Source organism: Phoxinus phoxinus, assembly GCF_949152265.1.
Source record: "Phoxinus phoxinus genome assembly, chromosome: 8".
NCBI lineage: Eukaryota > Metazoa > Chordata > Actinopteri > Cypriniformes > Leuciscidae > Phoxinus > Phoxinus phoxinus.
Window position 1 is genome coordinate 23,277,130 of NC_136883.1, and position 16,084 is coordinate 23,293,213.

At 37.7% G+C, this 16,084-nt stretch overlaps 1 protein-coding gene and 1 long non-coding RNA gene across 8 annotated transcripts; both read right to left on the bottom strand.

The window, feature by feature from the left end:
- Positions 1-4: 4 nt before the first annotated feature.
- On the bottom strand, positions 5-1,704 carry LOC307003306. Its single transcript, XR_013798667.1, has 3 exons — positions 1,615-1,704; positions 1,027-1,128; positions 5-75 (listed from the first exon to the last, which is right to left on the bottom strand). It is a non-coding gene; the product is annotated as an uncharacterized lncRNA (long non-coding RNA).
- A 1,188-nt stretch (positions 1,705-2,892) lies between these two features.
- On the bottom strand, positions 2,893-15,841 carry anln2 (anillin, actin binding protein 2). Of its 7 annotated transcripts, none has more exons than XM_079620453.1 (24): positions 15,698-15,837; positions 15,156-15,239; positions 14,751-14,927; positions 11,212-11,298; positions 10,923-11,095; positions 10,723-10,815; positions 10,537-10,617; positions 10,153-10,282; positions 9,560-10,071; positions 9,202-9,296; positions 8,693-8,822; positions 8,444-8,579; positions 8,171-8,335; positions 7,945-8,071; positions 7,781-7,829; positions 7,617-7,682; positions 7,495-7,527; positions 7,224-7,245; positions 7,031-7,140; positions 6,721-6,774; positions 6,222-6,308; positions 5,593-5,700; positions 5,377-5,513; positions 2,957-4,487 (listed from the first exon to the last, which is right to left on the bottom strand). In XM_079620453.1, exons 2-24 carry the CDS (start codon positions 15,211-15,213, stop codon positions 4,325-4,327), a joined length of 2,793 nt encoding a protein of 930 aa, XP_079476579.1. In that variant the 5' UTR covers positions 15,214-15,239; positions 15,698-15,837; the 3' UTR covers positions 2,957-4,324. The 7 variants fall into 7 exon arrangements, with proteins under 7 accessions (XP_079476580.1, XP_079476581.1, XP_079476582.1 ...); XM_079620452.1 differs by having other exon boundaries at positions 15,156-15,221; positions 15,698-15,826; XM_079620454.1 differs by lacking the exon at positions 6,721-6,774 and having other exon boundaries at positions 2,893-4,487; positions 15,156-15,221; positions 15,698-15,841.
- Between the last annotated feature and the right edge of the window lie 243 nt (positions 15,842-16,084).

Genomic DNA, 16,084 nt, shown 5'->3' on the forward strand with positions numbered 1-16,084 from the left:
TCTTCTGATCATGCCATTATATGGCCTGGGAATGACCCTCATCCAGACATTATGGGTCTCTGGAGTTGTGCTATTCTGAATGACAAATTTAAATTGAATAAGATTTTGAACTAGAGTACAATGCTTCCAAAAAGAATTTGGACTCTTCAGCTGCATTTTTAAAATCCAAAATACAAGTTGCCTTTATTTCAAAGCAAGACAGCACAAACACACTTTTCAAAATGTTTGTTAGGTTTTAGAAAAAATTATGATTAAAATGTATTTTGACAATTTGTGATTGCCGGACACTGGTAGAACATTTTCATATTTCAAGCAACACCAAGGAACTTTTCCTCTGCGGTCGCCCTACAGGTTGGAATCGGAATTGTCCATTACCGCTGTCGTAAATAATTTAGCCTACCGCAGCAGCCTACGGTCGCACGCACGCTCGCTGTTTATCCAGCACCGGCTTTGGAATGAACGTTAACCACAGACAAGGTAGAGTATGATGCATGCTTTTATGAAAGTATGATGTATTGCGACATCAGAAATGAAGAAAAACAAAAGAATGACTATTGTAACGCTTGACGTAAAGCAAGTCAAATTTGTAGTTTTCTTATGTCTCATTAGAACTACAGAAACGCTACCCGATCTGGTAATCTTACATAGTGTGGTTATAGCAGATAAAGGACCGCAAAGCGGAGGCATAAGTGCCTTTCACCCTGTTACGACTTGATGAACCACTGAAACGATTTTGGAAACATTATTCTAAGGTAAAAATATCTTCCTTAGTGTTGCTTTAATGTGATGATTATGAACTACGCTTGTGAACAAGAAACTGACTTGAATCCACACACACAAAAAATGTGATTGCAAAAATTTAATTTATTTGCCACTTGCAACAAGCCACTTGTTTTTGCAATGAATTTAATTTCAAATAAACATCCAAAAACTTTTTGGAACAACTAAATACTTTTCGAAATAATAAAGGAAAATCAGAAAACAGTTTTATAATAAATATATAATAGGGTAATTCATATAGCCTACCTGCCAAAGCGAGCGGCTGTTTCTCGTGGCAAGCATGAACTGTCCCTGTTGAATGGCTTCTAAATACTCTGGTATGAGCTTTCCATGGATTGTGAATATCACCTGTTAAAACATAGATGAAGCATGCATCGTTTTATATATGATTTCACATAATAATATTTTTTTGTATAATCAAATAATTTTCAAATAATCAGAAAATGTATAACTTTTCATTTGAATCAGGTTGCATACTCCTATAGGTAAAGTTGGAACACAGAATACTATGTTAATTCTGGTGCATTTTTTCTACATTCTATACAACTAATGACTGACTGTTATACAATAAAATCTGCACATTACTAATTTTAAGGAATTATACACACATAGTAATTAATTTCAAAAGAATGACCTGACACAGTATTGAAAATAGTTCCATATATACAGTAAATATAAAATATTTAATTTTAATTAAAATATGCAATTTATAAGATCCATTTTCTGGACTTAAAACTTTTACAGACAGAAATATACACAGATGATGGCATCTTCATCACAACATGCATAAAACAAAAATATAAGAAAAAGATAAGTAAATTAAACAACACTCACCAAAGACAAAACACAGGTATATCCCTTCATGCTCACAATGTAACGGAGTAATGAAATACACACTTTCTCTGTGTATCTCTCTTCCTAGTTCCTAGAGGTAGCAGTGCTGTAAGGTCTGATCCCAGTGTGTGTGTGTGCATTTGCGTGTTTATGAGAAGGTGCTAAAGGCAAAGCGTCAGAGGACAATGAGCTTCACGACAGATGATTGCATGTTTAAAAACATAGGAGTAGAAGTCATACTGTATGCAGGCATTGCATGGACAATTCAGTTACAGCTTCAACAAACTACATCCATGATTGTCATAGAAGTGACCAAAAAATATTTGACAAAATAAAAAAAGTGTATGTTCTAATATAATAAAATGCAGACTGTTTGCAGTGTATTGATGCTTTATGCCTAGGGGCGAACAAATAGACAAAAGTGCTGCTACGTCATCATGGAAAAATGTGTTCATGAGAATTTTTTTTTTATGGAGATGCTTCATATACTGTAAATAGATTGCACTGACAGCAGTGCATCTGGTGAATTTGCTGGTAAGAGTTTTTAAAACTGTTCCATAATTAATACATAACAATGCAGGAGTACCACAACATTAACTCTGCAGTTACTACCATAAACTACTGTAGAAAGGTGGCAAACAGATGATTTAGGTAATTGGGTTATTGACTTTTAGATACCGGTAATCAATTACTGAATCGTATGTAAAAACTGGAGAACAACTAATGACTGACTGTTTAAACCTCTTAAATGTAATGTTGATAGCTAGCCTTTGCATTCATTCACTAGCAATAATTGCCAACCATTTCACTGTTCACCTTCACCATGTGGTTCTCTTTAAAAATTATCATAGTTTAGGACAAAACATGGAACTCAAGCAACCCAATAAGGATGAAGCCTACGGACTGAAGGAACTCATACATAAGCCAACTTAGAACAATCAACTGGCAGTACAAGCTAACTTGTCTCACATACCGGTAATTATATGGAAATGTGTGTCCTACATATGGTTTCTTTAGGATTTCTCTTCTGATCATTGTCTATGGATCAGTATTTAAACCTGATCCTGCAAACCCATCAGTAATAACAAGTTTGACCATATAATTCTAAAATAAAAAATACTATTATCTGATCTGGTATTCAAACATGCATGACAACACTTAAATCATTAAGGACGAGTTGGCAAGATTTTCTTTATAAAAATGCTAGTATTTTCTACATTATGTAAAATAATAGAGAATATTAGTTCCTTTAGAAACACTTAAGGCATAGTAAGTGATTGAGAAAAATGTAACATTTACTTAAATACAGGGATAAAGTAGATTAGAGAAAGAGAGAAATCTCAACTACAACAGGAGTTTTTAATTAGGACATGATTTAGGACAAATACAAAGTGCTCATATTTCTATTAAGTAAACTGGCTTGTAATGATGTTCTGCCAGGCAATGTAGAGATCTGCAAAAAATAAATAAGATCTGCTGCCAAGTTTAAGCTTAAAAGAAAACAAACACTTAAGGCTTTAACAGCCATTTTTATTTTACAGTACTATTTACCAGGATATTTCATATAGTTTAACACAGCAATAGCATATGAGACCCTTGACAAAAACACATATATGGGACATACATGGCACAGAAACATTTCCTAAGAGTCTCATAGTCCCTAGAGTGGCAACTCTGCATTCTCAAGACAATCAGAAGCTTCAAATAAAACCTCAAAAAGGTCACAAGGTCATACCTTGCTCTCTCTCCCCCTGCAAGCATGGCAAATTATAATAAGGCATTTTCAGGCAGATAGCTCTGTAGTGTTATTATTACTCTTGCACATTCCAGATTTAAACCCAAGAACCCCATAAGACCATCAGATTAGAGTATAAACTCAATTGCTTAGTTTATGCTGGCCAGACTGTCTCCTAAAATATAATGTACACCTCATTAGATATAATGCATGGTCAGGTACTCCCAAAATAATTTTTGAAGTATACAACTGCCAATGTTTTTCAAAATCAAGTCATATGGAGGTATACTATGAAACCATCCTTCCAGAAAAATCATAAGCTTTACGATTCACGACGTACTTCATATATTGTACATTCAAATAAAAACTATTCTCCCTTCTAGATGACGACTGCAGTATGACAGTCATATAAATTGTTCCCAGAGTAAATGAAAAAGCAAAAACATAAAAAGCTTCAGTTGAAGGCAGACAAGAAGTGCTTTCCAACTAATGCTGTAAACATAACTATATTGTTTAGTGTAATTAAGGACACCCTCACATAAGCATAACCCGGAACAGATTATTGCATTCAAATGTAAAACTTTCATTCAATAATGGGCAATTGTCTGAATAAGGCAGGAGATAAATAAACATGCATATAGGCACTCAAGAGACTCACCTCATACATATAAACTGGACTGCTCTCTTACTACATGGCTTACATGGAAATTGATAGCAATGGCAAATCTATCTATTAGTACTGATAGATCAGAAATCTTTACAAATATGCCACTATTCTGTATACATCTAATAAAGCAGTAGAACACCCATATGTACATATATAGATTATGAAACACTTTTACGTAAAACAGTCGTTTGGCTGCCCCCGAGTTTATTCTCAGAAGCTCTTAATGTATTTTTTTTAGTGCCACATATGATCTTCTCAGAGATCTCCTTTCTTAGTGTTACATGGTGAGGTTTCACATTTGTGTTGTGTTACAGAATGCTCTCACGAGAGGTCCCAGCGTTAGAGGATGTACTGGCCCGGTTATCGTTGGAAACAGGCTTCCTGTTCCAGGTAAGAGAGTCCAGTAAGGTTTGATTCAGTTTCTCCATCCAGTCAGACCTCTCCTCTCGTGTGTCTGCTGAAAACCAGCACCTGCACAACGAAAGATCATTTACATAACTTTTAAATTCAAAACTCTAGTGTAAACTGATAAAGAAATATTACAGGACTGAATGCAGAAATGTGAAGCTCATTTGAACAACCTCCTTTTCTAGATAAGGAACTTCTGGTTTTGCGTGATTATCTTTTTTTGGAGCTCTACAAACATGATCAACTACCGGTACAATCAATGTCATCATATTGCAAAGAGGAGCATGACATCTCTCCTTTGTGAAAGAAGTTTAATTTCTGGCTAAACGATTGCTTTAAAAAGTGGTAATTTCGCTGGTAAAATGGGCTTTCAATAAAACGTGGCTGCCTATGCATTAGAAAGGGGATTTTTTTTTTTTAATTGGTGCTACCTGACTAGAAAAAACAAAGAAAAAAAGGATGTTATCTTCTCTCTGCCAAATAGGTAGGAAAACTTCAACACCCATAATGCACTGGGCATGTTGCCATTCAAGGCCACTCCCACAAGTCTGCTATGAATACACGTGACCAGAGTCAAATACTGCCTTTAGTAGGAAAATCTTTGGTAAACTTTGATATGTCGATTTGTATTGTTTCCGGGTGCAGAAATTCAAAGAGTAAACGTTTTGTGGGAGTGAGTTACTTTTGGTTTTTAGTGAAGGATCCAGAGTGTTGTAAGTCAGTGGCTAAAGGCTGCAAAGAATCGTAAACATGGAGAACGCCACGATTGAAAATCTAAAAAACCTCAGTCAAGGGCAGGGATACAAAAATGCAAAGCTCTCAAAATTACTCTGCAGAGAAATAAATGTGAATTTCTCTGTTCAGCTAACATAAGGAACGAGTAAACGTTGTTCATTTACACATACTATCGACATTGTAACAATACAAAGCAGGTTGAAAGGGGATGCATTACTTCTTCAAGGTCTGGCTATCTTCTTGCTGAAGGGTGTTAGTCTCTACTAACTCAAAGGTGTGCGGCCGTGCGCAGGACTCTCGCTCCACAGGCCTGACACTGCAGAAGCCAAAGAGAGAGAGACTGCCATCTGCTGGCTGGGAGAAGAGATGATAAAAAGACATTAATGAGTAGAAAGGATGCGCATTACATACAAACATAGCTGCACAAACCCACCTTGTCGCCCATCTCATTAGGGTGGTTCCAGTAAAGCAGGTGTCCTCCTTCCAGAATGAAGTACAACCTCTGCCAGGCTCCAAAGCCACTCACATCCTCAAACATGGTCTACAAGTGGAAAAAGAAAATAATAACGGCATAAATTTCACAGCACATTTCTTACACAAACAGATCATAAATAACATGAAATAACGGTCCAACACAGATGAAATTAATAATTCAATCACAAAATGAAGTACTGATGTAATAGGGGAGGAAGGAACACTGCTTTATTAGTCTCTTCCTCAGACAGCAAGCCCGCACTCCGTTCGTTCACTGAACTTTACAGTACTACATCAGGCAGAGGTCTGGCTATACTGACTATGAGACCAACTGCACCTATACTATGCAACACATGAAATATTCTTGTATCCAAAGCCATTCTCAAACTTTCATTTTAAAACTTGCATTCATCAAACTATGAAGATAAACTGCTCATCTGGTTTAGTAAATATGTATTGCCAACTATATTATCACATTTATATACAAATTAACTGAGGGAGCACTGATATGTTAGTGCCCTTTTCATGCAATAAAAAAAGCCAACTGAGGCATCAGTCAGGTTCTGGGACACATACACACCAACCCACCAAAAAGCTCTGATGCTGGACATTGGAGTGGCCCTCACTGTGCAGCCGCAGATAGATGTGGCCCTCTAAAGGAGAGAGGAAGGGAACCTACACAAAACAACAAATGGTTTAGTCACAAAACATGAAAAAGAAAACAGATGGGTTTTTGTAATGGCTAATATGACCACGTTGGTTATATTGCACATAATTAAATTTAACATTCAAAGAATATTCATTTGAACTACGTTTTTGAAAACTCTGAAAAGAATTATACTAATTCTAATGAATCACATATCAACAGGGCAAAACTAGAACAATGAATATTTAATTTTCCAGGAACCGGATTTTCCAATTCCCAGATATCTCAGTAATAAAACACAGAACATTAGGAGATTTAAAGACATTCAAACCGAAAACAAATGAATAAAATGCCCAGCATTTTACTCTGTCACACACAAACACAGAAAATGTGCAATGCCCACTAAACCAGAAGCAGACACTAAGGTGGAAAGAGTGACACCTTTTCCAGAAACTCATCTCCAAGGAGTCGCCTGATTTTGCCTTCAAATTTCATCTAAGTGGAGAGAAACAGGAGAGATGGACAGAGACCCAGTTACATCACCACAACTCCCACCACAGTGCAAACACAAGACAAAACCTCAATACACCGTTCAACTATTGATGTCCTAGTTAATGCCCGAAGTGAAGATCCACAGTGTAAAGTGTGTACAATATTTATTATTGTAAGTGATACAAGTGCCTAAAAAAATAACACACAAACACTTCCTCGCCTTTTTCTCTCTGTGACCTCAGTTTAGCCTTAACAATACCTTGTCCAGAGGAAACTTGCTCTGTCCCAACGAATTCAAGGTGATCTTGTGAGAGCCCACTAATGTAAAGTTACTAGAGCGTTGGGCACTCAGACCAGGCAGAGTAGCAGCTATAATGGAAAGAAGAGAAATATCAATATCTGATACCACCAATCAACCAATGATTAAATGAGGGACTTAATTAAATACTTACACGTCACACTCTGGTTAGATTTCTAGAAAAACAAAAATAGACATTTGGATGAGCTGAGGTTGTCTATCATTCAACAATTATTCATTGAATAATTTTCTCCCAATTTAAGCACACATTGCACCTCATTCATGATACATAAGCAGAATTATTTTCTGAATAATTGTGTGTGAAAGCATTCTTATGGATTTTTACATTATAACAATTGCAGAAAATACAGAAATTTGTTTAGCTCATGTTTCATGAAACAGAGAGAGAGAGAGAAGATACATACCGTGATGCTGTGGAGAATCTTCTTGGGTGTCACCTAGAAATACAAACATTTATGTTGCAGCTGTGCATTGACAAAAGTAATAAAACACCCTGCTCTCTCAATATGTGCGAAAGTGTACATACCCTTGACTTTGTTGAGCTGCGAAACTGCTGAGGATTAACACTGCTGGTATTACTCGGAGTACTGGACTATAAAACAGAAATACACAACACCTTATTACAAAAGGGCTATTTCCCTTCGAATTAATAAAAACTAATGTTTTTGGTCGTATGTGCGCTGTACCTACCAAACTGTAAACCTCAACATCAATCTCAAAACTGGAGCGAATGTCTTGTCTGTGGAAGCAAACATTAAAACAGGGTAATTTACTACGGTTATGTTTAAAAGCCTAAAGAAGCAGAAGTCAATTTAAAGAAGCAGAAGAGCATTTTATGTAGTGTATGGACTCACAGTGTGATGGAAGTCGGGAAGGAGATGGTGTCTCCATTTTGGGCATCAGCAGCTGTAGCCAAAGGTGTCGCGACAATGTTGCATGGGCCATAACGGATCAAAACGAAGAAGTAGTGCGTTGGACGGCCTTTATAGAAACAACAGTCATAACAAATTGTATGCAAATACTGACCTTGTGCAATCAAGATTTAACTGCTTCCAATAATAAATATGCATTAACACTCACCTGTGCGAGCAGAGCACACAAACTCCACCTTGAGGGGCAGCTGGATGCTGCTGATGCTTACAGTGCCCCTGCAGGGCTGAAGAGTTGCATTCTGGCACTCTGGTTCTCCAGACTCACCCTCTCTCAGCCTGTTGACCTCTGCCAGTAAAGCTGCTCGCTTCTCACCTGCATTACGGGGACCGGTTAGAGCCAAATCAGAGCATCAAGCCTAAGTGTTCAAGCCTAAGTAGTCAGAAGGTTCAAGCTTTTTCACAAGGGTTCTCCTATACTTACTGGAGACAAGCAAAAGTTTCTCAGCCTCAGCCTCCTGCTGGGAACCCTTCCCGTGTTCCTCGTCACTGCAGCAGCTCAGAGCTTGCAGAGTCTGTGTGATGATTGTCTGCAACTTGGCTGAATCCTCATTTAAAGCCTTAAATGGACCAAATGCAATATCCTGCATATTTAAGTCTCTTAAAATACCCCAGAATAAATCTCTCTACTGGTAGACAAATTAATTCAATATCTATAGACCCATTTTCAAACCTTAATTCTCTCTTTGATGTTAATGGGCTTCTTTGAACAGGTCTTCTCTTGAACCTGCTTCTGAACTCCAGGGGTCAAGCTCAGAGTAGAAGGAGGGTGGATCTTCCTCTGTAAGCGGTAGGCGTCAATGCTGTCAATTATAGGTAAAACAATGGTCAATCATAATGACCTGTTAATGTCATTTAAAAGGGTAAATACCAGTGGCTGGCCAAAATCTAGAGAGCTGAGTGGCTCATGACTCATATAATACTGTTATGTACTATTGTTCAAAAGTTTGGGGTCAGTCATATATTTTCCCTGCACGTTTTTTATAATATCCTTGGTGAGGATAAGATACCTTTTTCAAAAACATCTTACAAACCTAAACGTATGAACGGTAGTTTATATTATTACAAAAGGAAAACTGGCTGATTTATCAGTCTATCACTAGTAGGCATCATGCATTACAACTTCTAAATACCAAGATGGATAAACAGTGCTAGAGAATGACAATAAGGTTCGAGGCACACCTGTATAAAGGTTGAACATTTTCAGCAGGACTATCTGTCATTTCTCCAGAGGAGGGTGGTGGGACTGATGGCTTAGACACAGTGATTCCAATCTTCTATAGGAACAATAATAAAAAAAAGAAGGTCTTGTTAACCATCTAAAACATTCATATCTATATAACCGATAACATTCTCACACATTCTCACGTATCTGTATATTTGAATTTCTCATCTATACAAGGAAAAAAAATATGTAAAACATTGACAATCTCTTGGATTTCACAGGCTTCAAAAAATACAGCCATATTAATGCAAAATTTCCCATTCACTGGCTGCAACTACAGCAATTTTTTAAATATCTGAAACCAGGCCAGTATACCAGTGGCGTGACAACAGCCTCCACAGATTTGCTGAGAGGAGAGAGGATACAGCTGGGCGGCAGGGTTAGAAAGTCGTCTTCAGCACCCATGGGGGCGATCTCCTGTTTCCCCTCCATTTCTCCTTCACCATGGTCAACAGACTGGAGCTCCTTCTCTTCATCCATTGCAGAACTGGCATCAGGAGTTTCTACACTGTCTTCACAAATCTCGCTGTGGTCAAGAGGCTCCTCATTTAAGGTGACTGTGACTGGTTCTGGTTTGTCTTTCATTTCGATTGTGACTGGTTCTGGTTTGTCTTTCATTTCGATTGTGACTGGTTCTGGTTTGTCTTCCATTTCGATTGTGTCTGGTTCCGTTTTGTCTTCCTTTTCAGTCTGTGATGAATTGCTCTCATCTTTCTCCACCTCCTCTTCCTTATTTCCATCTTCACCTTTATCTTCCTTGTCTGCATGCTGTAGGACGTCCTCAAACATCTCGTCAATTAGGGCGGAATTGCTCAAAGCCCCAGATTCTGTTAAATAAGTATATGTGGTAATTATGGCAAATATGGGAGTTTACATTAGATCCAACAGATTTCAGGAAGTACATTTACCTGTTGAGGTGTAAAGTTCTTCATTGGGGAAACGGATGTCCACAGTACATGGAAGTGTGGTGTTCAGACTTCCATCAAATACCTTACTGTCACCTTCACAGGAGCTGAATTCAGTTACCTTTAGCTCTTCCTGCAGAACAAATAAAAGGCCGTGAATAAAAGCCCTACCTTCACAAATAAACGGTGCGTAAGTGTGAAACAAAACACTGTTCTTCCCAAGTGAGTCTGTGCAAACAAATCACTTTGCCCCAGCGACCATGAGCAAATACAGGAGGATGAATATCAAAAACCAAGGGTGAGGAAAACACAAAAAAGAGAAAACAACCCAAATAGAAGCTGAAAAATCAAATACATTTCAAAGAATGGTCTCAAATACATGCTCACACTCCCGGGCTGTAATGGAGGCCACTGGAGTTTTCGAGTATTCCTGTAAACCCAGGGAGAGGATGTAGATGGAGATGCCCTCTGGGAAAATGGAGATCATATACTTTTGATCTAAACTTCTAAATGCCCTAGAACCAGACAAGATTCCACAAGGAGCACAAAAACATCATAACTTGATTGGCTCACCTCAGCGAGGGAAGAGTCAGACAAACTCCTCTTCAACCACATGTTGTCTGCCACTGGCTGAACCTTCAATAAACGCAACTCATGCTCGCGTGCCTGCACAAGAGATAGTTGGTCTTGGTAACAATACAAATCCTGCTCTTAGAGATGTGTTTCTGAAGGATTGAATAGTCCGAAAAAAAGCTCAGGTGGGTGGGATCTACCTGGCGGATACGGGAGGCCTCTTTACTGCTGGGTGTCACTGCAGCGTTCAGCTGCTGTTGGATGCCATGCACAAAGCTGGAGAGATTGCGTGTGGAGGGGGTAGAGCGACCAGGGCTGTTCAGAGGCGTTGGAACTTTGAAGCGCTGCAGGCGAGAGCTAAACTCTCCTTCACCTTTCATAAAAATTCACATTCAGAAAGCTGGCCACAATTAAAGAGCATCTTTGACATAATACATGATGCAGCAAATAAAGAAGCATAGTGAAGCCTGTGTGTAAGAAAATACTCACCAATGTGACAAACCGACGAGGTCATGCCATCGATGGAACCCTCAGACCCGGGGTCAGACAGGCAGCGCTGGACTAACCCAGTCGCACCTGACAAAACAGAAAAAGGACAATTCATTACTAAACTTGGAAATATAATTTTAAAACCAGATTAAAAGCATATTGAATTGATGGCACAATTCTAAACATAGAGGCAAAAAAAAAAAGAATTTGTAATTATTAATAATGTTTAATTATTAAATAACATGGCCATTTTAACAATCAAGATTTTCCATTCAAATTCACATTTAAAGGAAAGAGCATTTTGTAGATCAGGGGTTTTCAAAGTCTAACGCCGGTTTCACACTGCATGCGCCAGAAGAGCGTCAGCAGCGCATAAGCAGTGCGTACAGTGAGCGGAAGCAGGACACGCGCGTTTTGCTTCCACACTGGCAGCGTTTGACACGCGAAACTGAACCGCGGCGTGTGTAGCTACAGACAGAGTAACCTACTCTATAATGGGTAATTTAATAAATTAGTTGTTTCTTGGAGAAAGGTTTTCTTCATTTAAACTTGTCAAAAAAAACTTAAAAACTTACCATCTGCACCAAGAGCCACTGCAACTTCCTCCCATGCCTTTTCCTTTGCCTGTGAGTCTTTATAAAGTATGTTTCTTGGATCATAAATAATTGAACGTTTCTCAACCTCCACAATGAGACGAGTGTCGTCCATAGTTATATTTTCAGGTGCACTCGACCACGCCTGACACCATGTGCTTTTATTTGATTGTCAGCATGACATCCTTATGGCAATATATATAACATGTGTGTATGTATGTATGTGTGTGTGTGTGTGTATATACATACATATATTAAATTAATCTGTAAACTGGCAGTATACATCGATTAAACTTGTTTTTGTAGTTTGGTCAACAATTTTGTTTTGGACATTTAATTTTAAATTGATGAAGGTAATTTGATTGACTGTTTAAAACACAAGAGATCTCATCAATGTGCTTTTTGGGTGAAACTGCTGTGTGTTTTGGCCATGGAAAATGCATGGTCACTTTAATTCAGCGTAAGCGGCGCGTTAAAAATAGACTGGGCGCCGAAACTATCGCGGCACTGCTGTTCCTGCTCTGCTCCTGCTACGCGCTGCCGCGCCGCTTCTGCGTGCGGTGTGAAAGCACTCATTGAATAACATGGATGCCGAAAAAAATACGCGCAGCTCACGCGCCTCTGACGCTTGCGGTGTGAAACCGGCGTAAGACAGTGGGCCTCCCTTTTGACAACATACCCAACGCCGATTACAATTTTCTAGGCCGATTCCGATTTCTCATTGAGTTTGACCTGCCGACTAGGGGTGTGCCGGTTTCAGAATTGGTGATGACGGTTATGATGTGAGTCAAATGTGACGGTTCGTAACATAACCGTCGTTTTTTTTTTTTAAATCCTTAAAAAAAAAAAAGCAATGAACATGCTTTGTTTTAAATAAATCACACACACTAAACAAATCCTTTTAAAAACGTAGGCTGCTTAAATTATATAAGAGCTGCATAAAAATGAATGAGTAGGCCTAAATTACAAATGATAAAATCTACATACCTTTATCAAAGAAAAAAAAAGTCGAACAACGATTGTTGTGATAATACCTTAATTAAACTAACTAAATACAGGAAACAAAAAAAGTGCAATGACATTTTAAATTCCTAATCTTTTTCGACTTCAAAGTTCCGTGACAGGAACACCAACATGTTCACTTTACTCGGTTTTAGTGACGATCTGACAGGGGTAGCTATGTTACCCGCAGTGCTAAAAACTCGCTCTGATGCTGTGCTTGTAGCACAAATACACATGTATTTACGTGCCAATTTTGCTAAGAGCGGATAGCGTGTGTCTCCCCACCATGCTAGTGGATTAGCCGTAGAGTCAATTGGTTCTTCTTGGAGATAGCGGGTTAACTCCGTGTCAGCGCGCGCTCTGATCGGTAAAGGGGCAGATATTTCAGACCTCCGTTTATTAGGGAGATCTCCAAGATTTCTCAAAGCCGCACCCGTCTAGAAGGGATGTAGCAAAGATATTTAATGCTAATGCATGAGGCATAGGCATAGTTTCATTCATTTACGATGAGATGCGCTCTAGTTCACAACGCAATGCAAGTGAACGCGGCGCGCCGGCGCCTCAATGTCACGGTTATTATATTGTCTGCTATATTATTAAATACATGCAATTGGTTGATGAAACATTTATTAAAATTAAGGTACAATTTGTACAAAACGAAATTCGCTTTAAGGAAAGGCTTACAAAGCAAAACTTATATGAAGTGGTAAAAATCATTTCTGACGATTTACAAAACAAAACTTCATTAAGTGGTAAAAACCATGTCTCCCGATGTATTGCGCATATTATGATCCTATCTAAAAAATTATTATTTTTTTGTTTGTTTTTTTATGTTTGTAAAAAATATTTTAATAACACGGTTTTGGCGGTTATAGAGTTCTAATGACGGTGTTTAACTATAACCGTCGGTCTCACGGTTATATACTAACCGTCACACCCCTAGCGCCCGATACCGATTTCCTTTTTTTCCTAACCACTTTACAGCACACACAATTTTTTTTTTTTTTATAAAACACCATTTACTTTAACCCAAACTAAATAATAAAAACAAGTTTAAATGGGTAAATTTTCTATAAATATATTTGAGTCTTCATTTTCTTTGACTCCAGCCTACTCCAATTTAAACAAAATATAAGGCTATAATTTTTTACCACTCTCCGCGCCTCCCCTGGCATGCTCTAGGGAGGCGCGCCCCACACTTTGAAAACCCCTGTTGTAGATGATTTAGTTGGTCAACATTCCCCCCCACACACATACAATGTTTAGTCTTTTTTTGCAATTCCTTTACATAGTCCTGTAATGGGGCAAATTACATTTTAAAGAACAGATATTCTATGTAGCCTTCATGCAGTCATAATACATAATAATAATAATAATATTACAAGATTATTAAAAAGAATTTAGAGCTATATAGTTCAAAAGTGTTGGATTTTATTTAATAGGCTTGCTATTATAAAAAGGAATAACTGACATATTTACATGTTCACTGACAACCAAAAATACTATTTATTTTTATGTGCCTGAAAAGTCAAATAGATCATTTGGATTAAACAATTTTAATAACTAAAGAGGCTGGTTATAATGAGCATCATATAAATACAAAATTCTGCAGAGAAAATTTAGTATAAATTACCAAATTTCTAAAAGAGGAGAGTGTCTGAACAGAACAGATAGTAATAACAATACATACAATATAGACATTATTAACAGAAATGTAAAAAGCAAAACTTATTTTACTCTCAGGCATGGTGCACCAGTTTTACTTCATAAATCGACATAAGCCGTATAAAACAAAACACATTTTTTCAAGCAAAATAATTTTGGAATGTAATGGAAATTCAACTTGCAAGTTATAAGACATGAAACACTGGTAATAATTGTTTAAAAGTTCATATATTTAAGTTGGGAGAGTGATTTTACAAAAGGATCAATCTGAATTCTTACCATCTCGTCTCTGGCTGAGTTGCTGGACCCTGGAGCGGATGGAGGATATGGCTGGAGTGTCTGGTTTCACCTCTAGCGCTGTTAATCTCAAGCGTGTCCTGGCAGGGGATCTTTTGGGGTCCAGGTTCTCATCCCCCTCTGCTGCCACCCGCCTTTTCTTCAACACATTTTCAAGTTCTAGAAAACATTATGTAGCCAAATGGTTAAACTGACAGTGTCACATATAATCTGTGTAACGTTAACGTTATATAAACAATAAAGCTCATCTGAAAATGAATAAACTCAAGCTGCTGTATCTTAGACTTTTCAACAATTAACAAATTAATACACTCATAAATGCTGTGTCTAGGTAGGCACTAGTACACTGGTTTTGTGTATAAAGCGTGAAGTAGGTGAGAGTCTTACCACTACAAGTTGAAGGGTTTTGCTCCAGTGGATCTCTCGGTCTCTTTTGATTTTCCATCTTTTCACCTGACAGTTGAAAAACAGCTTCAAGTTCAACGAAACTAAGTTAGACAACATTACAACATATTCAAGTAACGTTAAAAGAGACTGTCCAGTCTTAAATAAGTTGTATCTGAGATTACATTAATGATAGGCTATATGAAATTCGACATATTTAGAAGTGTTACTAACTTTGTTTACATAGTACAGTAGAACAATTTATAGTTTTGATTCAATCTTCATATCAACAACAATAAATTACGACCGTTGACGTTGAGATTACGGATTAATCTAACGTTAAACGATCTCAAATAGCTGCTACGTGTTTTTCATAAATCGAGTTTACAAGGCCTGCTAGCAAGCAATCATTGTTGAACATTGTTGTAAATATGACCTCCACAATGGTCGGAGTCGTAAAGAGTGAAAAGCTATGGCATGCGTTTAAATATATTAAGTCTTTTTTTTTCAGTTTTATCGTTAAAGTATATGTGTCTTACTCTTACCTCAGTAAAAGAACCGTGTCGGAGTTGGTGGAGTTTTCAAACGTGTCTGTCTGTCTGTCAGCTGAGCTCGAGCGTTTGAATTTCCGCGGGCGGTACGCGCATGCGCAGAGCATCGACTCGACTCAATCCACAGAGCCCTCCGGTGGCCTGATGATTAATGGCGTTATGAAATGCAGAGATTTCCATAATATTTGCACAAATTTAAACAATAATTCTTATATAAATGTTAAACTCCTTTGTACCTGTTATGTATGCCTATCATTAGATGTTGTGTAACAGATAAATTGGTTTAAGAATCAGCTTAAGAGAAAATCTCATTCTTATTAAAAAATAAAATCTACAAATCTGACTACAAATGTCATTCCAAGATACTAATAACTACTACCA

Bases quoted from the DNA above. Each gene is read 5' to 3' on its own strand.
- anln2 (XM_079620453.1), bottom strand. From the start codon at position 15,213: ATGGAAAATCAAAAGAGACCGAGAGATCCACTGGAGCAAAACCCTTCA. The intron at 10,283-10,536 runs GTGAGCATGTAT...TTTGTTCTGCAG, and splicing joins CTCCATTACAGCCCGGGAGT to GAAGAGCTAAAGGTAACTGA. The intron at 8,336-8,443 runs GTAAGTATAGGA...CCCGTAATGCAG, and splicing joins GAAACTTTTGCTTGTCTCCA to GTGAGAAGCGAGCAGCTTTA.